At 36.5% G+C, this 25,219-nt stretch overlaps 1 protein-coding gene across 1 annotated transcript in view; it reads right to left on the bottom strand.

Moving 5' to 3' along the window:
* Positions 1-27: 27 nt before the first annotated feature.
* LOC127626755 (Na(+)/H(+) exchange regulatory cofactor NHE-RF1-like) overlaps positions 28-25,219 on the bottom strand; it is a 34,069-nt gene continuing 8,877 nt past the window's right edge. The window contains exons 2-6 of the mRNA XM_052102771.1: positions 20,530-20,700; positions 9,165-9,318; positions 5,346-5,389; positions 2,255-2,371; positions 28-2,154 (exon numbers count right to left, since the gene is read on the bottom strand). Of these exons, the coding sequence (XP_051958731.1) occupies positions 1,999-2,154; positions 2,255-2,371; positions 5,346-5,389; positions 9,165-9,318; positions 20,530-20,700 (642 nt within the window). The 3' untranslated portion in view covers positions 28-1,998. The remainder of the gene's footprint in view (positions 2,155-2,254; positions 2,372-5,345; positions 5,390-9,164; positions 9,319-20,529; positions 20,701-25,219) is intronic.

The raw sequence follows: 25,219 nt of genomic DNA, 5'->3' as shown, positions 1-25,219 counted from the left end.
AAAAATGACTTTATTTCTGTTTTAACAAAGAATATGTGCACAATGACCCGATCTAAAATTCAACAAATATGAAGAAAAAAAATACATAATTTAAAGCCTTAGATTTGTTATTTACTAGGAAAATGTGACATTATAATTTTCCCCAAGCAAGTGGGGAATTAAAATTACTTTACAGAGTGTAGAACAAAGACTCGAGTTCATTATAGGGATAGTTCACCCAATATCCCTCATCATTTACCCTCATGCCGTCCTAGATGTTTGACTTTCTTCTGCAGAACACAAATTAAGATTTTTAGAAGAAGATTTCAGCTCTGTAGTCCATACAATACAAGTGAATGTTGACCAAAACTTTGAATCTCCAAAAACCACATAAAGGCAGCATAATCTATAGGACTCCAGTGGTTTAATCCATGTCTTAATCAAATTGAGTTTGGGTGAGAACAGACCAAAACGTAACTCCTTTTTCACTGTACATCTTGCTATTGCAGTCTCTAGAAACAATCATGATTTCAAGTTCGATTACAGTTCTCGGTGATTTACATATGTGCAGATCACTAGATGGCGCTAACGCAAAAGAGACTGCTTACGATTTATTGTGCAAATGGAGTTATTTTGGTCTGATTTCATCCAAAGTTGATTCGATAGCTTCAGAAGACATGGATTAAACCACTGGAGTCTTATGGGTAATTTGTGGATTATTTATGCTGTCTTTGTGCTTTTTGGATCTTCAAAGTTTTGGTCACAATTCACTTGCATTATATGGACCTACAGTGCTGAAATATTCTTCAAAAATCTTTGTGTTCTGCAGAAGAAAGTCATAAACATCTGGGATGGCATGTGGGTGGGAATTTTTATATTAGGGTGAACTATCCCTTTAAAGAAGCAGGAACGTTTTAATATTTGTATTACAACTTAACCAACTAAAAAGACAAATGGAGTAAAGAGAAATTTCAAGAACAAAACTACTGTGCATGATTTACAAGTAATGTTTTGCCACAAACATTTCATGCTTAAACATCCAGTTCTTACTCTATTTAAAATTAACGTGTTGTTCAAAAACTAAAAAAAAGAATTTTAAATAACATCTTTTTTTATTTTGAAGGTTCTTTACAGTCAACATTCAAATAATAGTAATTCAGTCAAAAATGATAACCTCATTCACAGTGGTTAATGTGTCCCAGACCATTTTTTTATAAAGCTCACACTTACAACATTAGAAGGCTGTAGCTTCTACACCTTATATTGATTGATTTATAAAAAATGTAAATTAAAATGGACTGCAACACTAAAGTTACTTGGAAACTCAAACTTTAAGACCATATCTGAAAGAAATACAACTTCCACTTTATACTTCATACAGACCATCATTATTAAGCAAAGAAAGAAAATATATAGATAAGAGATTCAGAGTCTTTAAAAAATATATTCCACATTATACAGTAATTTTTAAGGGATAGTTCGGCCAAAAATAAAACACATCATCATTTACTCACCCTCATGTTCCAAACCTGCATGACTTTCTTCTGTGGAGAACTGACTGCCTCTTAAATTGTAATTGAAAGAGCAGCGCAATTTCTCATGTGGGTTTGGAACAACATGACTAGATGACAGAATTTTCATTTTTGCATGAGCTAACCCTTTAAATCGTATGAAGTTTTATACCAGTGGTATAGAGGTAAATGAAGTCGACAAAAGTTGCTAAACAAAAATGTGAAACAAATTACTTCATTATAAAATCAACAGATTCAGAAATCACAGGGGCAAAACAACACTGGTTTAAAAAGAATACGCACGTGAAAGAGGTTTCTAATGTGTGCAAGTGTACAAGCGAAGAGGAAAAATGGATAGCGAGGACGGACAAGAAGAAAGGAGGCATGATGTAAAGGAGAAGCACAAGAGAAGAATTTCAGTGGGGAGAGGAAGCAAAGAAAAAAAACACGATCAAAAGAACTAAAGGAGACCAGAAGAATGAGAAAGGGGGGCACAAAAAAAAAAGATTCAGAGGTTGCTGAAGAGCTCATTTCTTTTGCTCCAGTCCATTGCTGGAGCTCTTTTGTTGGAGCGTTTCTTATGAGCTTGTTCCTTGGCCTGCTGCAGGGACATGTTCAGAGATAATCCGGGATCTTCATTTGAAGGTATCCTTTTTTGTTTCTCCTGCAATAGATAAACATACCATCATTGTCACTATCCAAATTATCCAAGCTGATGCAACATTCTTGTCTCCAAATGAATACTACGTGTGTGAGAGACAAACCTCTGGAGGTGGAGTACTGGTTGGAACTGCAGAAGCAGATGTGTTGGAAGTGGTGCTAGAGTTTGAGAGACTCATTGATACTTCGGGCTTTTCCTCCTGCGCTGCACTTCCATTCACCTGCAACAAAACATTGACATCAACATTAACCTGCTAATTTAGGCTGCAATGCACATACGCCAACCACAAATAAATGCACTACCAAATCTAACCACTAGATGGACCCTCAACTATGTTCAATGCAAATACATTACGTAAGTGGAGACAAATAGATTATTAAAAGAGTTACAGCAGCATTGAGTTCAATACAACACAGCACTCGGATTCCACAGAACAGTAACTTAATGTTAGAAAAAACAAAAGTTCCTTCTCTGTTAGTAATAAGCTTTAAAGGGGACCTATTATGCAAAATTCACTTTTACATGGTGTTTGTACATAAATGGGAGTCGGCAGGGTGTACGCAACCACCCTACAAATGTTAAAAGTCCACCCACTCCTCTTATATTTCTATTCATCAAAAACAGTGTGTCAAAATTAATGTTTTTCGTTTCTGCTCTAAAGTGACATCACGTTAGAGAAGGCCTCGCTCACGACTGGTGACAGACTCCACCCCATTATCATAGATCCTCCCCTGAGAGATCTACACACAGTTCGCCATATCTTTTCTTGGCTGGAGCAGATACAGTGTGAAGAATAATGTCTCAGCTTCATAAGCGTGTCATAAGTGTTCTGTTTTTGGCTGTAAATGTGAACATAAGAGTCTTTATGTACTCCCGGCATCAGAACCACTGAAGACGGAGTGGACAAGTTTCGTTTTTGAAGGAAATGTTCCCCAACATTTGTGTATATTTGTGCAAATCATTTGACTCTGGACTGCTTTGGGAATGAGTGTCAATATTAAGCAAGATTTTCAAAAAAGTGTGATTCTCAAGCATGGATCAGTACCAACTGTTTGTGTTCCAGCTTTATATACTGAAGTATCGCACTTTATATTATGTGAATGTTTGCAAATCGCCTTTCTGAATGTGCTTGTTAGCTGATTCCACGGCTAATGCAGCTAAAGTTACCATTATCTCTGATTGTATTCACAGAGACCAGAGCTATGTCGGGGGCGGGGAGCAGCAGCTCATTTGCATTTAAAGTAGCATACATGAAAACAGTGCATTTTGATTCCACTCAAAAAGAGGCATTTACAACATGGTATATAATAAGTGATCCGTGGGGTATTTTAATCTGAAACTTCAGACACATTATGGGGACACCTGAGACTTTATTACATCTTATAAAAAAGGGCATAATAGGTCTCCTTTAAAGCATTATTAAAGGTGCTGTTGGTTTATTGTCATATTCAGATTCATAACAGTTGTCAGCTGAGGGTGCTATTTTGCTACTATTGTGTTTGGTAACCATGAGAAGACACACTGCTGCTCTACTGTTCAATGACGATCTCTACGCTATTTGCAGGGCGGGTATTTGGATAGTGGGGCGTGTCTAATCCAACAGCTGTCTCAGAAGTTTCAGAATGGCTAAAATCACTTGCAGCACCTTTAATGCCACGTCAACACTAATCCATTTAAGTTTTCTAATGTCATCATCTCCAAAACTATGCGGTAATAGAGAGCGTTTCTGAAATGATCAGTTTTGAGTTGAGAACAATGCCGTTCTACTGTGGATGAGAGGCATAAACATAGCGAAACAAATGTGTTTTCAAATGAAAATGTATGTGTGGACGTGGCCTAGTTGTTCTAGAATCTAGATCAACATGTGTAATGTCAACAAACCCTAAAATGACTGTAAATATGATTTCAATATCTTTAAAGCTCAAATAATGCATGAGTTATAACAGAAGAATTAATGTGCCAAAAAGAGCCCAAAGTTGAAGAAACACCCATATACAGTATATTTACAAAATATTAAAGTCTCCCCAAAATATGCTGAAGTCTCCCAATGTTTCACAGCCCTCCTATTTCGAAACAAAAGTAATGATGACAAGTCGAGGATTTACAGGACTCAAACTGTGCAGTGTCTTTCCTCAATGTCTGAACCCTACAGCTAAACAAGAGCCAAGAATTTTCTCAAGGTCTAAACCTAGTACCACTGGCATTTCTCAAATATTCTACTTCTCTGGGTTTTCATGGCTCTGATAAAGATACAGAGGCTTCTGTTTATGTGAAGAGAAAAAACAACATCTCCGCCACACCATGAGATGTTTTTTTATCTGCTGAAAGATGCCTCCATTAACTGGGAGGAAGCAGTGATTATCTGCCCCAGGTCATATTTCTGTCTCACCGCTAGTCTAATCTAACAGTGGGAAACTGACAGAGAAGAGCTGGTTGAGAGAAACCAGAACAGCATATTAAAGAGCACCTATTATGGTTTTTCAAATATTACCTTTCATGTAGTGTGTTATATAGCTGTTTGTGAATGTAAAAAAAAAATCAATAAAAAAGAAACAACAAATGGAGTTATTGACTCCCAAAATGAAGAACCGATTCTGAACACCTGAAACGAGTCGTTGGTAATTCCAGACTTACTTCCTGTACAAACCTACATAATTTGGTAACAAAAAACCCGCCTCTGGTCTTCATTGGCTGCTCATAAACTGCTTTGACCCGCCCTCAAACACTACACTAAGTGGAAGACCAATCACAACAGACGGGGACATCTGACCAATCAGAGCAGAGTAGACTCTCTGAAAGGAGGAGTTTAGAATGAATCCTTTAGAATGGATAATTCAACGAGTCATTTTTGACACTGGGAATAAAAGTAATGCTGCGTTTTAAATTAGTAAATTAAAGTGTTTTTTGACCTTGGATGCATGTCAATCGATTGTATGAGACCTTTAAAACAAATTAGGCACGTTTAAAAACCATAATAGGTGCCCTTTAAAATTGGCCCCAAACCAATCTGGTTTTCAGACTCTAGATAAGCAAGATTCAGAAGAGGGCAAATCTGTAATCCCATCAGTGACACACTCAAAGACATTAGTAGCCTGTTGTTGGCCAATGAAATGTGATTGTATAAATTTAAGTGCAAATAAAACAATTCCACTTCATTCAGCACACACACGTGAAGTGCTCCAAATGTAACTTACCTGATCATCTGCATCACGGCTGACAACAGGTTCTGGGAGTGGACCTGAGAGACAGAGAGAGAGAGAGAGAGACCACAATCAGAGCAATGTCTTTGAATTTTGAAGAGACATTTAAAAAGGCTTTTTGTGATCAGGTGTACTGGTAAGTGATGTACTAATAATCAGACAATATTTGGCTATTTTGAGATATACAGTTTAATGACATTGGATATCATGTCAGCTATAAAAAAAAAAAAAAAAAAAAGAAACCCCAATACTGATCTCATTGCAAGTCCAAATGCAGCTGTGAACTTCAGAAAAAAGAAACATAATAATTAGTAGGGATTCACCGATATTAACAAAAACCTGTAGGCCGATACCGATGTTGAGCCACTTACTCTCACCGTATTTTGTCATCAGATCAATGCTTTGATTAGGAACCATGTTTTTACATTTTACAAAGAGGTACAAACTCTATTTTATTGTCCATAATATGGATTACATCTGTTGAACACAAGACACATTTTTAAGAGAACCACAATGAAAGATAAATAGAAGATTAAAAAAAAAAGAAATACAGTATAAATAGGGGAAATATAAGAGGGCAAAATGTTTTATTTTGCACTTCATATTATATTCATACTATGCATTTGACATGCTTTATCTGAATTGGTAGGACTTTTTGGGTAGGCATTTATTTACTGTATATTACACAGAAAAAAATATTATAAATTTAATACAGTGCAATATATGTACATAATTATAAAGCCAATTTTTTCATTTTGGCATTTTCATGCATATGACCTATATTTATCAATATTCAAGTCCTTTTTTACTGCAAAGCTCCACTTTCAGTTTCACTTACAGATGTAAATGTGAAATTAACAGGCGCCACATGCTCATCAGAAGAAAGAAAGTCATACACATCTGGGATGGCATGAGGGTGAATAAATACATTTTAAAATTTTTGGGTGAACCATCCATTTAATTGGCAGATAAATATATGTGGCCGATACATCGGTGAATCACTAATAATTAGTCTTTACAATACTATGCCTTAGTCACATTTAAACCTAATTTAGTAAATTCCAGGAATATTCCAGGTTAAACACAGCTTAAACTCTGTTTGGGTACAAGCCACATTTACATTGACAGAAAAAACTAACAGAATCAAAAATTATGTTGACAGAAATGCACTCACAATGCAGGTCTATGGGACAACCACACTACAGTTAATATTTTTTGTTGATTCCACTTTGAGTTTTTCCATTTAATAGTAGTTTACTTTGAGAGTTCTTCTTAAGCGGTAAAATTTTTGTTTAGAGAATGGGAAACCCACAATGGTGTGTTCTTGCACCTTCAGCTAAAAGCACTTCCTCAATCATCTGAACATGAAATGCTTTGCATGACAACCACAGATGATGGCATAAGTAAAGTTATTTTATGGAAAAAGGTTAATTTGTCATTAACTTGACATTTTTCTGGGGTTAATGATCCATTACAGCTCAGAGGTTGATAAAACAACTGATAAAAAGGCAAAGATAAGGAAAACAAGACAACTATTAACCAGGGCAGGCTGTTTTTCTGCTTAATGTCAGATTTGGCCAAGCAGAAAAGGCTAACCTATTATCCAAACTGTTGTACCCAGACACTCCCATTGTAGAAAGCTTTGATTATAATGGGAGTGATTTAGTCGACAGGTGAAGCAGCTGTTTTTGCACAGACTTATCCTTTAGTTGTCACTCTTACAAATTGGTTTGCTTCAGCAAGTTCTACAGTATATAAAAAAAAGAAAATAATTGAATGCAATGAAGTTCCTTTCATTTGTAAACCAATTAACTCACTAGATTATCACCAAACAGGCATTATTACTTGGTTATATAATATATAAAACATTTTTAGGTTGAATTTCCAGACAAAACAACTACATTGTGATATATACTTTATTAGGATATAAGATGTTGTTCATACCACCCACCTCTACCTATTAACTTAAAGGGATAGTTCACCCAAAAATTAAAATTCTCATATCATTTACTCATCCTCATGCCATCCCAGATGTATATGACTTTTTTGCAGAACACAAAGATTTTAAGAGGAAAATTTCAGCTCTGCAGGTCATCACAATGCAAGTGAATGGTGGCTAGAACTTTTAAGCACCAAAAAGCACACAAAGGCAGCATAAAAGTAATCCATACGACTCCAGTGTTTAAATCAATGTCTTTAGAAGCAAAAAGATAGGTGTGGGTGAGAAACAGATCAATATTTCAAAGTCCTTTTTTACTATCAAACTCCACTTTCACATTCTTCTTTTGTTTTTGGCAATTCGTATTCTTCATGCATTTCGTCACCTACTGGGCAGTGAGGAGAATTTATAGTAAAATATCATATCGCTTCTGAAAATATAGATTTAACCACTAGAGTCTTATGGATTACTTTTATGCTGCCTTTGTGCTTTTTGTAACTTTAAAGTTCTGGGCACCATTCACTTGCATTGTAAGGACCTTCCAAAATATTCTTCTAAAAATCTTCATTTGTCTGGGATGGGATGAGAGTGTGTAAATGAGAGAATTTTCATTTTTGGGTGAACTATCCCTTTAAGTGCCACTGGCCAAAGGGCAAAAGAACAGAACCACAACACAGCAGCTGGACATAAAAAACAGGAAACGGGCAAAAAAGCCTGTTTAGAATTTAATGAGAATTGGGAAACATGGCTGTTGTGAGTAAAATAATGATGTTTGTGGGTGCAACTGTCAACATCTTTTCAATGAAACTTGGAGAATGTTCAAAGTCCCTTCTGTGAGTACATAGTAACATTGTAGTTTTGGCAAGGTCTCTGAACAGATTTGAAAACAAAACAAGTCAATGACAATTCACTGTTGCTCTATTCGCATCGATTACACGATGTAATACCGAATTAAAAAAGTGATTACATTATTTTCTTTTCTTAGCCATTTTTGTAATCAGTTCCCCTGTAGTTTACACAGGTGCTCTAGCATAGGAACCACAGGTGCATTTGGTCACATTAACAATAGACATGTTTCACAAAGTTTAACAACCCTTGATGGGTGTCCAAATACTTTGTCTTAATTTAGACCAATATATACATATATAGTTTTACGATTTGAAATCTAAGAAACTAATTTTTATTTTAATGATTTCCTTAGTGTGTTTGGGCTATTATTCTTTTAAAACAGAAACTACTTGGGTTGATATGTTGTTATATTATGCTATGACATTCAAGTATTTTTAAAAGTCCAAATATTTGCGGTCACCATTTACAGAATAATTTTGTTATTCCATATTATATCGTAACAGGGTGGCTGGACTGTAAACATGAGCAGTTTGCCTGTCTGACATTTTAAGTTTGGAGTGTTCGACTCATTTCTCACACTGTTGCCATGGCCCTTATCACTGGCAGTGCGCTCTTGACTTTAATCCTCTCATGTACAGACAGTGTCACAGTAGGCCTCAAGTTAATCTTTAACCAGCAGTCTGTTGCTATGTGAGTGTGAGGGGGGTATAATCAGGTATAAATGTTTGACAAAGTGAACAAAATTGTTCTTTATCTGCAAAACCATTGTAGAGAACAGACTTTCACCACTATCACACTTTGCACATGATAAAAATCACACTTCCTTGCTGCAGTGAGTTCAGGTAATAGTTAAATGTTAGGCAGAATGTTAGCCCAGTCACTATTCACTTTCAACTGATCTTTTTTCAATACACTGAAAGTGAAAACATTGTGTTAAACTGTTTAGAACAACATTATGGTGAGTAAATAATGACAGAACTTTTGTTTTTGGGTGATCTATCTCTTTAAATGGTTGGTACTGGTACCTGTGAGATGTTTCTCAGTGGGCAGGACCTGACAGCTGGCAAAGAAGGCATCTGCTTCAGGATCCACCACCAGTAGTGTGGTCTCCTCACCTCCTGCTTTAATGGTTGCCACCACATCTGAATGCTGCATCCCGTGCACAGCAACACCATTCACCTGTAGAGGGAACAGAACATGTATTCATATGGTTAGTGCTACTGAAAGAGAGACACTGAGGTGGTGATAGGGAAGGGTTCTGGGAACATGGCAGGAATGCAGGAAGTCTCCATTCATTCTGACATGTCTGGATATCTACACGAACAATAGTGTCTCTGGATCATTCAAAGCATGTGGCTGAGTTGGTGAGCACCTGTGGTTCTTTAGTATTCTTCAGTGAGGGGACGTTTCTCTGAATAATATTTCAGGAGTGTACTAATCTGTGCTGAGGTATAAGAGTATCTCTTTCATCTTTCCTTTATACTACTAACTAACAAGTTATTATATAATGTTTTTAATAGAATTTTAATAAGATTTAATAACAATGTGGAATAAACATAAAAATAACAAATCAGCAATTGCAAGTTATTTGACATATTTTAATTAATTTCTATTTACACACCTCACTTTTATTAAATGAAGACAATTATATTAATATCAAAAGAAATTACAGTTGTAAATGTAAATCAAATTACATTAAATTAGGATTAAAACATAATTTAATGTATTTGTACCCATTACTTCTTTAGTGCTACACTAGTTCTCTTTTAATTTAGTTCTACTTAATTTGTGTGATTTTGCACCATTCACAATGAACACAAAGCTGCAAACATTTCAATTTAAATTAGAATACACTATAGGGGAGATCAGGCCTAGTTGTCACACAGAAAAGTTGTCACAAGGGCTATTTCTCAGTACAGATAAGATTTGGAATGAAAAGTCCAATTACACAAACATGCGTTTTCTCTAGAATTTTTGTACGTTGGTTTCAAAGTTTAAATTAGAATATTTTTTTAAAAGAAAATTTTCACTATTGTCATATTCTTGTTTTAGGGTATACAAGCAAACATAAACCACACATTAAGACAACATTATGAAAGCAAATATTTACCATAAAGGTTTAAATGTGTTTTTAAAATATTTTTCTTTTAGAGGCAGGTTGTCCCTTTTGTTTTAATTGTAAGAAATTCATAATTTATTGATTACAATATTTGATGAACAAAATCGTTTTTGATATGTGAGCTTTTAAATTTTTTTTTTGTTTAATGAAGTATTTTATGCGTTATAATTATAAATGTAATGTAAAAATGTAGCTGAAAAGCCTATAATAGACTGTTAAATGTAGGATTAGATTTAAAAGTGAGGGGCAAATTTGTCTTTTTGGTTGAGATTGGGGGGTGGGGTCATTTCCCCAACCATTCAAGTTCATACGAAACCCATCACCACTGCCTTAAATGGCAGGCTCCTTTGTGACAACTTTAGTGGAACAACATCCCCCACTACTGGGGCAAGTGGACAAAAAAGGTCAACTTGTGTTCGGTGAAATTTACCTTTTTTTCTTGGGCTGTAAAGATGAAAATGTTCACAAAAAAAAAACCCTATCCTGAGAAATATTCAGTGGAGTAAAAAGAGTATAACTAATCCCAGTCTCCACTAGTATAAAGCAGTATACTATCAAGATGAAGCAAATCTCCTTTATCTGACAATCTGCTTATTAGAGCTGGACCACATTTAGTTCTCAGAGAGGAGACACCTGGGAAAGAACTGAGGTTTTGTTGGGCTGTCAGAGAGAGCCAGAGGCTAAGGAATCTGCGTGGGAGAGTCATGGCATGAGGGGGCTCTTAGGAATGCTGATCCCACTCTTTCGTTCTGCAGGCAATTAAAACACAGCGGACAAACAACAGCCCCCTTATGCGTCCCTTAAACACTGCCCTATCTCACACACACACACACACACACACACACACACACACACACACACACACACACACACACACACACACACACACACACACACACACACACACACACACACACAGGCCACACTCTTAGAACAAAGGAAGCAAAAAGAGAATTCTTAGCGAGTGTTATATTGCACTTGTCAGAGTAAATACGCATAGCATGATATGTTTTCATTTTCATGTTCAGGTAGAGTCATGTGATACCATGTGATCTCAACCTCATGCTTGACATTTAATTGTCTGAGGACTCTCAGGAATCTGAGAAACATGAATGAAACAAACAACAGAGCTCTAAGTGTATGAAAACTGAGCATTCAAGCACAGCCGCTGACTGAAGCCAATATTCAAAGAAAAGGTTAAGTGGCATTCTGAAGACATGACATGGAGACATGTCTTTACAGCGAAAATCTACTCTGTGAGGCGGGTGAAGACCAGACTTTCACTAGAGAGACACGATCATTGTTTAAAGGGAAAGTTCACCCAAAAATGAAAATGTTGTCATCGTGTAAAATACAATCCTGCAACATCTGGACAGACCAGGGACATATGCAATTAAAATCCTTTTTGTGGATTTCAGTTCGGCTTTCAACACAATCATCCCAGTTATTCTCTGGACTAAACTACACCAGCTCTCTGTTCCCATGTCTATCTGTCAGTAATTTACCAGCTCTCTGACATACAGGCAGCAGCTTGCAAGAGAGGGGAAATTAACTTCCAGCACATGTACGATCATCACTGGTGCCCCCCAGGTATGTGTGCTCTCCCCACTACACTTCTCTCTACAATGACAGCATCACAAAGGACCCCTCTGTCAAGCTCCTGAAGTTTGCAGACGACTCCACTGTTATCAGCCTCATCCAAGATGACAATGAGTCCGTATACAGAAGGGAGGTTAAACAGCTGGCTGTCTGGTGCAGTCAAAACAACCTTGAGCCGAACACACTCAAAACGGTGGAGATGATTGTGGACTTTAGGAGGAACACCCCAACACTAACCCCCCCTCACCCTTCTAAAACAGCACTGTGGCAGCAGTGGAGTCATTCAGGTTTGTGGGCACTACCATCTCACAGGACCTGAAGTGGGAGATCCACATTGACTCCATTGTGAAAAAGTCCCAGTAGAGGTTGTTCTTCCTTCACCAGTTGAGGAAGTTCAACCTGCCACAGGCACTGCTGATACAGTTCTACTCAGCAGTCATTGAGTCTGTCCTCTGCACTTCAGTAACTGTCTGGTTTGGTGCAGCTTCGAAATCAGCTATCAGAAGACTACAAAGGGTCTGCTAAGAGGATTATTGGTTGCCCCCTGCCCTCCCTTTAAGAACTGTACACTTCCAGAGTGAGGAAATAGGCTGGAAAAAAAAATCACTCTGAACCCCAGACACCCAGCCATTACCTTTTTGAACTGTTGCCTTCTGGCCAACGCTACAGAGCACTGAGCACCAGAACAGTCAGGCACTGGAAAAGTTTTCCCCTCAGGCTATGCATCTCACGAACAGTTAAAACTGCCTCATTGAGCAATAATTATGTGCAATACACAGTTTAGTCTTTTTATATTTATCCAACACATCCAACCTCTTCTGCCATTACATTCCCTTGCACTGTATATAACAGAATTGTATTTAGATTTGCACTATGTATGTATAATACACACACACACACACACACACACACACACACAAATTTAGGGTCACTTATTCTTTATTTATTTTTTTACATTTTAGAATAATAGTTAAGTCATCACAACTATGGAACAATAGAAATGGAAATAGGGGAATTATGTTGTGACTAAGAAAAAAATAAAAACATTTTATATATATTTTAGCATCTTCAATGTGGCCAGACTTTGCCTAGAATTTGCAGACATTTACACAACATGTTTTCAACCAACGTCTTGAGGTGGCACCCTGGGATGCTTTTTAAACAGTATTGAAGGAGTTTCCATCCATGTTGGGCACTTAATGGCTGCTTTTCTTAATTATTTGGTCCAAGTCATCCATTTCAAAAACTTTTTTCTTTTAATAAAATTGTAGTTTTGTAATTAAATTAATATTTTGGGACAATTATATTTTTGTCTACACAACTAATTTAAAACATTTAAGCATATGACTTCAGATCAAAAGGTTTTTAAGATCATGAGATACATTTCAGGCAAGTGACCCCCATATTTAAAATATTAGTCTTTCTTTACTGTGAAACGAAATATACACAGCTCCTTTAAGACCAGCACCACTGTCATGTCATCACAGAGTATGGGAAATACTGACAGTGTTGCAAGACAACAAACTTGAGTTGTTTAAATGTAGTTAAGATCGATGCAGTGGGAGAGGTATGGCGAATATGAAATGTTTGTGTACTCTACTGTTAATGTGGCGTTTCTTACCCTATAAGGAAAAGGAAAAACACTTCAAGCTGTGAAACGGTCCTTATTATCGTTCATGGCGGCAGCTGCTCAGTCTCCACTGGAGCATAGGTATCTCAGTAATAACGCAAGTTACAAGATGTGGTGTAATTCAAATTTAATCTATTAAATATCTCCTCATTAATCTACATAAATAATAGTATCACTTGTAGAGTCCACAAACATGAACTCTTTCTCCATTTTCCTTTCATCTCTTTCCCTCATGAGAACGCTCATGTTTCCAGCAACAAGTGAAAAATGAACTATTAATACAATCAGCCAACTAAATGATAAGGCAGGGAAGCAATTCATAAATAATTTATACAATATTCAGATACCATAATATAATTTATTAAATAAAATGCAAAAATAAAACAGGAATAATAAATATTAAATGAAAAAAATTACAATAAATCAATAATCAAAATGTCACATTATGTTCATTTTGTTAGCCTACACTTGATTTAAAGTGTTTTTTTTTTTTTTTAATAAGCCTTTTAAACTTTTTTTTTGTCAGCAAAACTAGGCAACGTGATATTACTGGGAAGAAGAAAATTCAATTAATAGTGACAGTGTGAAGAAAGTTTATTGTAGAGTGGAGGAGGGCGGGGCCAGGCGGAATGACGGATGTCTGGACCCCAATCAGCCTGATGAGGCGAGCGAGGGATAAAGCTGACTGGAGGTGACCAGGCAGCTGCCCTGTAATTGTAATTCTCTCTCTCTATAGTTCCCTACAGGTTTAGCTGACATTCAGTTTGCAGGTGTGTATGTGTATGTTCCTATTAGTGGGGGAAATGTTTGTCTTGCTTCCTCGAAGCCCAAGGGCTCTTGATTTAGCTCTTTACCCCTGTTTCTGTTCTGCATGGTTTAATCTCTCTCTCTCTCTCTCTCTCTCTCTCTCTCTCTCTCTCTCTCTCTCTCTCTCTCTCTCTCTCGGTTGCTTTTATTCCTCACTCGCCTCATCAGGCTGATTGGGGTCCAGGTGTCCGTCATTCTGCCTGGCCCCACCCTCCTCTGCACTACACTTATATTTAGCCAATTATGACAGAGAACTTGATCAAATCTGACATGATCGGAATAAGGATCGGTATCGGCTGATCAGGTGAAGATCGGTATCAACTGTTAAAAATCCTGATCGGAGCATCCCTAGTAATAATCAAACATAATCTCCAAGAATGACTCTCTCTTAAATAGTGTTATTTAATTTCGATGAATCAGTTTGCTGACAACAACTTGCAGACATTTCAATGAACCATTAATACAAATCAAAATCTTTCTGTAATCAAAATAATAAGTTAAATACAGCACTGTTCATCACTTTTTTATAGATCAAGTTCAAGGTGTTTTCTTGTTTTATTTGGTTACATTTAGAGTTCATTTATGTTCCAGCTTGTTTAAGTTTCACCATAATTGACATCTTAATTGTTTTTATGGTCAGATAAATACTGTTTTGATTGCAAAGAAATATATAATCTAATGCCCCTTAATGGGATAGTTCACCCAAAAATGAACATTCATCATTTACTCACCCTCATGCCATTCCAGATGAGTATGACTTTCTCTCTTCTGCTAAACACGAATAAAGATTTTTAGAAGAATATGTCAGCTCTGTAGGTCCATACAATGCAAGTGAATGGTGATCAGGCCTTTAAAGCTCCAAAAGGAGATAAAGTCAACAAAAAAGCAGTCCATATGACTCCAGTGATCCAGTTGGTTTTAGGTGAGAACAGTTCAAATATAACTGTTTTCACTGTACATCTTGCCATTGCAATCTTTAGGCCCGATCATGATTTTAAGCTTGATAACACTTCCTATTGCTGAATGCATGCGCAGAGCTACTGAAGTTTAATCAAGCATGAAATCATTATCACCAAGAAGAATGCTGTCAAGATGTACATTTTGGTCTGTTCCCACCCAAAACCAAATCACATCAGAAGAAATGTATTAAACCACTGGTGTCTGATGGATTATGTTAATGCTGACTTTATCTCCTTTTTGGAGCTTCAAAGGCCTGATCACCATTCACTTCCATTGTATGGACATACAGAGCTGAAACATGCTTCTAAAAATCTTTATTTTTGTTAGGTCATAAGAGGGCTGCCCCCTAAGAGTCGAACCAAATGTTTGTCGATGAGAAGCAGATCAGTTGGTAGCAGAAGAAAAAAAAACTCCACAGGAAGTGGAGAATTCACGCAGTCAGTAGACGGACAGACATGATCATTTACAAGGCTGATCCATGCAGTAATTAATTTTGTCAGGCAGGAAATCCAAAGTGTGGGATCATTTCGAGAGGGTAAAGGATGACCCCAAGAAGGTGAAATGCAAACTCTGCTGGCAAACGTTCGCCTATCATTCATCAACATCACACATGGCTTATCATTTGAGGCATGCAAGTAGCCTAACGTTAGCCACTTAGTATGGCTGCTCTCTCTAATGTTAGATAACCTAGATAAATATTACGCTTATCCAAGTGTTCATGGAGAGTGGGGAAGCTAAATTAATACCTTGATTATTGCATGTTTAACTTGTTAGGGTCATGAATTGCAAAATCAAACTTACCATGATATCTTGAGTTCATAGCACTATAAAAACATACCGTAAATTTCAGAACCGAAAAACTTTTAGTCCAAAAAAAGGCTTTATTGAAACCAAGGGGCCAAAATGACTTGTTCTCTACTTCCTCCTCACCAATACGTCATAGTGATGTATTACATCAGCACAGGCCAGCCTCTGCATAAACAGATCAATGCCTACTTTATCGTCGACACTGCTTAGGCCCGCCCTAAGCAGTGTCTTGCCATTAGAGTAGAGCAGTGAGATTATTTTTGGAGCAACAGGAGGTGTCACGATGGCCAGGAAGATGTCAAGACGTTGTGGGAAACTAGATTTCTTGCATTTGCTTCGCAAGGATCCCAACATTAAGAAAGAGTGGCTGACGTTTATTTTAATGAAGTCCCGGATCGCTTCATTTTACCGATGATTCGGTCACAAACAAGACACAGTTCGAAGCAGGCTTTGCAGAGAGACTTAAATTAAAAGTTGATGCAGTGCCAACTCAGTTGGAGCCGACAGTGATGTCGTAACAAACAAGTGTGAGTGTCCATGTTAATTGTTTTCCTTCGTATGTTACAGACTGTTAGATGTGTGCTGAGTATTTGATTTGATATGCTCGTGTATTAGTTTTAATGCACAGGGATCACCAAGCAGCATATATTTTATTGTTCTTTTGGCATAATGGCACAACTGCCACAGATGCACCTAAAGAGCATTGATATCAATATAATTAGACAATCTCTTTCCTTTTTAATGAAAACATGACACATTGTAATGAACAACGTATGCATTTGTCATAACACTGAATGTATGATGAAAGATGATTATATGATGAACAACAGTGCAACAAACACCGGTGAATGTATCCTGTATACGTTTGCATGTTGCACATTAAGTGTATACTTTCACAGTTATAAATGTGATAGCACCATGTATTTGCACTTTATTTGGTACTGTAATGCGTTACTCAGCATTTGTAAAACTCAGAAATGTTTCACCGCTGGAAAACGTCCTAACTATGCAACAACTGTTGTGTCGTGTCTTGGTTTAATCAACAATAAAATTAATACCATTATACAAATAGACAAGTCAATTACAGTAATTACTTAACATGCCATCACAGACTGCAGTATCAGTGGCGTTTGTGGAGGGGTTAATTTTCTTTAAATTCGGGATCAGTCTCCGGCTCAAACATGTATGGATGAATTCCTCCGGTTGTCATTTTTTTTTAACTAGGGCTGCAACTAATGATTATTTTGATAATCGATTAATCTAGAGATTATTAGAATGATTATTCAGCAATTATTGCATCATTAGCTTATATATTATTCTGCTTGTGTCCCGACTTAAAAGGTTGTATTAAAATTGCTTACTAATAATAAAGAGGAAAAAGCATCTTTTAAAAATACCTCTAAATGACATTCACTGAATTAAAGGGGGAAAAAATACTTTATAAATATAATTCTGTAAAGAAATTCAATGCAAAAAAAGCCTATTGCTATCAAGTGTTTTTGACTTCTTACGGATTTCTTAAATATTTTTAAAACGGAAAACAATATACATTTAGCTGAGAAGCAACATATAAAATGTATTTAGACTATAATTAAGATAATTCTATTAAAGAAACAGTAAGTGTATTTTGTATAGAAGTGTATTTTTTACTTGGTTATACTTCTGTGAGTGCAATAAAGACAAAATATACATATTCAAGATCTATTCACTAAAAGCAAGTATAAATATCTTATATGATGCATCTCAGGTGAATGCATTTTTTTTTTTTTTAAAGGATTTTTAGAGATTTAAAAATATTTGTAATTTTAATATTATATTCAACATTCGCATTTCAGAGTTTGTAGTTATTTGCATGATCTGCTTCCATATTATTTGAACTTTAATAAAGCTATAACGCATTAAATATAACTGCATTTAAGATGTACCATTGGGGTGTTTCCTTTAAAGATGCTCGACACGCAAGTTTTGCTTCAATGGAGCGGCAGCTCCAGCTCCACATATTCCGCTTCTGTATTTACTTACTTTGTATTTTTGCATTATAATTCCCTCATACTTTGCGATCTACATCACCTGAAACTGTTTGGAAAGTTTAGAGTGCATCTGGACTGTGATCGGTGTTAATTCTACCTCTCATCAGTCAGGTGCGAGCTGCAGTGCTGCTGTCATAATTACAGTTTAAAGTGATCTCATGTTACATTAAATTAGATCAAACGACTATTCGACAACGAAAATATCAAAAAATTTTTTACTGTCGACGTTGTCGATAACGGTCGACTAATCGTTTCGGCCCTATTTTTAACCATACGAAGTTTTCAAAATAACATCACACGCGCGTAATGGCGGAGGCGTTTACAATTATGCACATGCAACGATGTTACCCAATCACAGCAGTGGGCATTTACACTGAAGTCTTCAAGAACGCATGCCCCAAAAAAGGTGTGTTTGAATCGGAGGCACAAAATCTGGATAGAAAATGGCTAATTATTCATAAATGACTACTTTTAAATTATTATTTTTTTTTATTCACACTAAAATTATAAGTGGACTTCAAAGAGCATTATAAAAAAAAAAAATCCAATTCATGACACCTTTAATGTGCATTTCTCTCTATAAATTAACAAAATGTCCAGACAGTTCCCTTGCCGAATTTCCGGCACATTTAGAATCAATTCCGCTTTTGCCGTCGTCGCTACAGCTCGCTTTGAGTGTGTGCTTGTATGATTTATATTTTAAAGGCTCGTTATTATGGTTTAGTATTTCTCTGTAATGTTGAACAGTGTTAGCAATGTTACTTATAAGACTCTTTCTCAGCCCTGGAACTCAGCCCATTTTCTGATACCCCCAAAAATATATGTATTTAGGTAATTCAATTAATATCGTAAACATGCGACAACTAGTCGATTAATGGCTTAAACTAACGAATACTAGTCGACTAGGAAGATCTTTGGTCAAGTGCAGCCCTAGGTCATACACAGAGATGCCATGATGTTTTTTTTTTTGTGAACTAACCCTTTATGTAGCTTCAAAATAGATAGATATTCTTAATAACATGCTTTAGCAAACTAATTTTATAAGAGTACTGTAGCTTGACTGTAGTTTAACTCCTTAATTTATACTTATGCAGAACTACAATTATGTATAATAGTTAACTACCTGTAGGTTGAAAATCTAGTTTCAAAGTAGCTTTACAAGCAATAGTCGCAGTAAACCAGTCCATGGAACTTTGCACATGATTCCAGTGTGTATCAAAATGAATCTCTGTACAAGTAGTTACTCACATCTGTCTTTTGTTTCCCCTCTCTCACTTGGCCTGTATGTTTTCGGTCTGACAGTCTGTTTCTCTCAGTTTCACTTCCTTCATTCTCCTGTTCATACTGGCCTTACTTAAACTTTCTTTGGGATCTGGGCTGGGGGGGTTGATAAATAAGAATGCCCAAGGAGAGGTCAGAGCCATTCTCTAATCCCTGCACTCCCACTCCTTCACTCATATCTAATGAGATTACTGCTGTGGAAACGCAGCCCATACATATACTATTAAACACTCGGTACTAGTACACAGGTTGGTTAAGATGTAAAAGTGTGTACTGTAAATGGCTAACTAAACGGAGCAAGAACGCTTATAAAACAAATGATTCAGAGTCTAAAAAAACTGATTGGATGAGCCACATTTAGGCCATGGTCAAATGAGATCTATATTATTAAAATATTTGAGATTCTTCAAAAACTCTTCTTTTGGGGGTTTGGGTAGCTCAGGGAGTATTGACGCCGACTACCACCCCTGGAGTCGCAAGTTCAAATACAGGTTGTGCTGAGTGACTGCAGCCTGGTCTCCTAAGCAACCAAATTGGCCCAGTTGCTAGGAAGGGTAGTCACATGGAGGTTACCTCCTTGTGGTAGCTATGTGTGGTTCTCACTCTCGGTGGGGTGCGTGGCGAGTTGTGCGTGGATGCCGTGGAAAATAGAGTGGGCTTCCACACGAGCAACATCTCAGCAGTAATTTGCTCAACAAGCCTCGTGATAAAATGCGTGGATTGATGGTCTCAGACGCGGAGGGAACAGATTCAACCACCACCCCGATTGAGGCAAATCACTACACCACCAAGAAAACTTAGAGCACATTGAGAATTGGGCATTCCAAATTAGGAAGAAAAGGGGAGAAAATAAAAACTCTTCTGTTCCATGAGACAAATAAAATAGAATACAGGTGTCTGACAACATAAGACATTTATTTTTTTTGGTGAATTATTTCTTTAAGGGCTATTGTTATGTAAAAAAAATTATAATTTGCTGTAACCTAGCCTGTTGTGGCTTACTGTGTCATTAGAAACTGGTCAAGGAGAGTCATTGTCAGATAAAATGCACTGGAATGTGAGGGAGAGTATCTGAAGACATCAGTGAACTGCAGGCTTGAACCGATCACGTTCCTGATTGCATAAACAGTTGTGTATTTTATGAAGATATATTGTACCTGCACTATTTTATCTTGAGGTCGAAGTCCAGATTGGTCTGCTGGGGAGTTCTCATCCACCGCCCTTATGTATTGGCCGGGTTTAGACTTTTCTGTGTGCAGGTTAAAGCCGTATCCAGTGGCACCCTTCTTCATGTGACAAAGACGTGGACGCAACTCGGACATTGATTCCTACACAGAGACAATAAACAGTGAATAAATGGAGGTAGATACATGGATACTTCCTAAATGCACAAAACAAGTATAAATAAAAGACAAGAACATTTCATGATATCAGTCATATATCAAAGGCTTACATCATGATGGGCATATCATGGTTTTAAAGTAATGATTCAGATGGTAGAGCGTGTTACTAACAACAGAAAGGTAGTGTGTTCAATTCCCACAGAATACATGAACTGACAAATTGTGCACCGTGAATGCAATTTAATTTGGTTTGGATAAAGCGTTTGCCATTTATATAAATGCAAATGTAAAATAAACATGGTTCAAAGAACTCAAACTTTCACCACACACACACACACACACACACACACACACACACACACACACACCAAAACAAATTCCACTTTACAGTGCACAAGAAAGTAAAATAAAATCATAATGTGCAGAATAAAAGACCATCGGAAGCAATGTCACCCTGCCTAATCGATACACAACACATTTCAGAAGCAAAAGATATCAGACCAAAATAACATTGAGCAACAATTTCTACATAAAACCACATTAATAAAAAGAGATATAGTTAAAAAGATAGAAATAACATATATACCATTTTAAAGTGTCAAAGACTCTGGATGGAACACTGAAAACTAGAAGTAATGAAACGGACCAGTCATCTGTGTACTTCCCTCTTCAGCAAACCAGCTCGTAATATATGGCTGAAATTGTACAAACAGATAAGACAAGCGCCACAATTACATCTGTACGCATGCACATATTGATCCATGGATGAGTCAAAGTAAAGGTAGCATACATGAGCTCACAAAGTATTAAAACAAACATGTTAAAGTTTACTAGATGAGTGGTGATTGCCCGGACAAAGCAAACATTTTGGTCTGGTTGCTAGGGCGTTTCTGGGCCAAGTCAAAAAGAACCTACCCCCAACTCTCTAGAATATCCTTGTTATTGTACAATATAAAAAATAAAATGACATTAATATCAAATACATACACGCATTGAGCACTTTTATGAAAACTATGGTCTTAATAAAGTGCCTGACGTGGTTCCGTATTCAGATTTAAGATGGTCAACAAGACACGCATAAGGCTAAACACTTCACACGCAATTTACAATAATGGTGGCAATATTCAAACAAATCACAGAGTAAAAACATGAGCTTTGAATTATTGCTACATGACATTTTGTCACATCACAGTGCATGCTGGGAATCTGAATATGTGAGAGCGATGAGTGTAGTTCTCCAGACTTCTATTTTTTATTTCAGCTGAATATTTTTTCTAAGTTCAATAACTAAGTTCTGCCAACAAAACTTGGATAATTGAGTCATCGTAACAAGATCAATCCAGGGCAGTTATTACAACTCTACATTTTAATTTATGGTAACTAAAAAGCAATATAATTGCTTTACAACGCATGTGTCTAGAACAAACATCTTATATGCGGTTTTATGAACAATATGTATGCATTTTGATATTAAAATATACAACAACAAAAAAAAGGCCACAAAAAAATATATATATATGGAAAATATCTAAAATATTTAAAATATATTTCCAAACAAAAATATAAAAAAGAAAATGCCAAAATATATATTAGTCAAATAAATAAATTAAATAATTAACTAGATTTAAATCCATCAATAATAATAATAATTCATTACATTGATATAGATTCTAGACACTCAAAAGCGCTCTACATAGTATAGGGGGAATCTCCTCAACCACCACCAGTGTGCAGCATCCAACTGGATGATGCAATGGCAGCCATAGTGCGCCAGAACACACACCAGCTGTTGGTGCAGAGGAGAGTACAGCAATGAAGCCAATTCATATATAAATCACAATATATTTTCTGATATACAATGTAGGGCCATTTTTGCATATTTTAAATAAAAATAAACATATATTTTAATATACCAAATCATATAAAAATAATAAAAAAATTTTTTAAAGTTTAAAATGTTTTTGTTTTTTTTAAAATCAAAAATTATATACCTGAAAAAATACATTTAAAAAAAATACTTTCATAACAATATTCAAAAATCACAATACGTATATTTTCTGGCCATTTTTGTCTGTGTATATTTTCAAATATATATAAAAAACATCTATGTATTTGCTTATAACACTCTAAACACTGATAATACTAAAGTCAGTACAAAGTGTACTAACTACATACATCACGGGAGTGCTGCTCTTCTAGGAAACTGGATATCAATGTGGAGTGAATGGATCAGGACCAGGTTACTGCATACGCTCCGCACAATTAACAATTCCCACTCAACAGAAAACGCAAGAGTGTCTAGCTTGACTAGGGGGCTAACCACAGTTCAGAGTTAGGGCTAACAATATCTAAGATATCATCATTGTGATTTCTTGATTCATTGTGCATGTGTGCCTGACTATAGCTACTATTGAAAGAAAGAACTCTTCTCACAGGTGACTATGCAAAGCAAGGGAAAGACTCTAGGTTATCTCTGTTTAGCATAGGCTTAGCCAGCATAGACCACATGGCATGTGTTAAGCTAAGAGTTTAATCCCTCCTGCCTGAATACACAGATACACCTGAAGAGTTGTGCCATAGTACAGGGCTGGTTATCAGAAGGTAGTTGGTCCGATCCCAGCAAAGCAAGCCATGATGAGCTATGACCATTGTGTGCTAAATCAAGTCACTTTACCACAGGTTGCTCCAAAGGGATTGTCCTTGTAACAAGTGTATTGCAAGTTGCTTTAGATAAAAGCATCTGCTAAAAAAAGACTTATGACTCACTATGGAGTGTTCGTGAAACTTGCCCTGTTTATGGAAATATGTATATGGAATTTCTGGGCCAATACCAGTTACCGATAATTCACACAGCTCATTGTGGATGATACCGATCACCGACAATTTAACTTTTTGCATTTTAACCCTCTAAACTGTATCTGCTAGCTAATTATAAACTACCCACTTGAAACAAAATAGGTGGAATCTTGGAAACTCTTAACTGCTGCTATTAAAGTTTTGGCAGATGTAGTGTGAACCAAATGTTTTACTGGATCTCTCAAAAACAATCACTGCAGTATGTTCTTACAGGATATATCACTACGGTAGCGCATACATAGATCTTGGTTCAGAATGATTTATTCCACTAATGTTCAAACTACGGTTTATCTAATCCAAGTTTAGATTATATAAAAAAATTAAAAAATCATTTTAGACACTTGGCAGGAAATACATGTAGTTAAACACAAGTTATGGTCTTAAAGGAGCTGTAACAGTTATTTTAACAGTTATAGAAAAAGGCCGCAACAGTGACCGCCCACTTTTTCAGCCGACTGGGTTCCGGAAGTATTTTCCCCCATTCATTTTTCATAGACTTTTAATAAAATCCTTCATAAGAGAGTTGTGAGCCATGAACCAAACCAACCAGCTATGAGGGGAGTCACAACATCACAAACTTTGTTTTGAGTAGAGGTGGGGTAAAAATCGTTTCAGCGACGCATTGAGATTCATACACAAACGATTCTGAATTGATTCTCAAAAGAATCAGAATCGATTCGGAGTTCAGTTTAAAATCACGGCAGAGCAGTGGTGCTCGCCAAAGACAAATGTAGAAACAAAAAGGCGAGTTAAGTGTGCTGAGATTTAATTATATAAACGTTTAGTTTACATGTGCTGCGTGGTCCACAGTAGATTAGTGCTCTGCTCTACCATCTGATACATGTCGTGAATGATTCTCAATGTCTGTGGAGTTTCCAGTGTTTGAGCGGTCAGATTTATGGATTCATTTGTAAGACGCAGCTCATCCACACCAAGATTGCAGCCTTTAGCGGTTTAATAAATCACACTAGGACATGTCACGATTGATTAATTGTCCATTTCAGTGTACAAGGATTAACAAAGCATGCGTTCAAAAGTAAGCCTGTGAGCATTTTAAAGCAGTTGTGTGTCAGTCATACTGTGCACTGGTACTGGATAGAGTTGGTACTCGATATGACCAGTACTGCAGAAACTCTGGTACAGTTACATCTTTTTTATTTTAGTATCGACTTGGTACCGAAGTAGTGGTACTTTTGACAACATTTCTAAAAGGTAATTTAGTTGTTTACCATGAATTCCGCTATCAAACACTATTTATAATCAATGATGTTGAGATGCAGACGGATGGCTTATACGGAAGCATATACCATCAATGAACAACCTCTTAGCTCACGGTGTGAGCTAACTATTCTTAAAGGTTTAGAAGTTATCGTTGAAAATCAGTTAATCTACGGGATAAATAATGGGATTTTTTTCTTCCAAAACCAGACGTTGCGCTCCATTTCGACAAGCTGCTTTCTAAAACCCCACACTCCAAATATACCAAATTAGCTTTTTTGACACCAACATGAGCAGAAACGGTTGTCAAAAACAACAGCAGCAAAATAGCATGCTCAATTGACAATGGTTATGAGATACGTGGCATAAAAATGGTATCAATATTTCATGGCAACTACAGTACTATGAGAACGTGCAAAATGATTGACAG

This window comes from Xyrauchen texanus, chromosome 33, assembly GCF_025860055.1.
Source record: "Xyrauchen texanus isolate HMW12.3.18 chromosome 33, RBS_HiC_50CHRs, whole genome shotgun sequence".
Taxonomy (NCBI): Eukaryota; Metazoa; Chordata; class Actinopteri; order Cypriniformes; family Catostomidae; genus Xyrauchen; species Xyrauchen texanus.
This window is presented reverse-complemented; position numbering and strand designations above follow the sequence as displayed.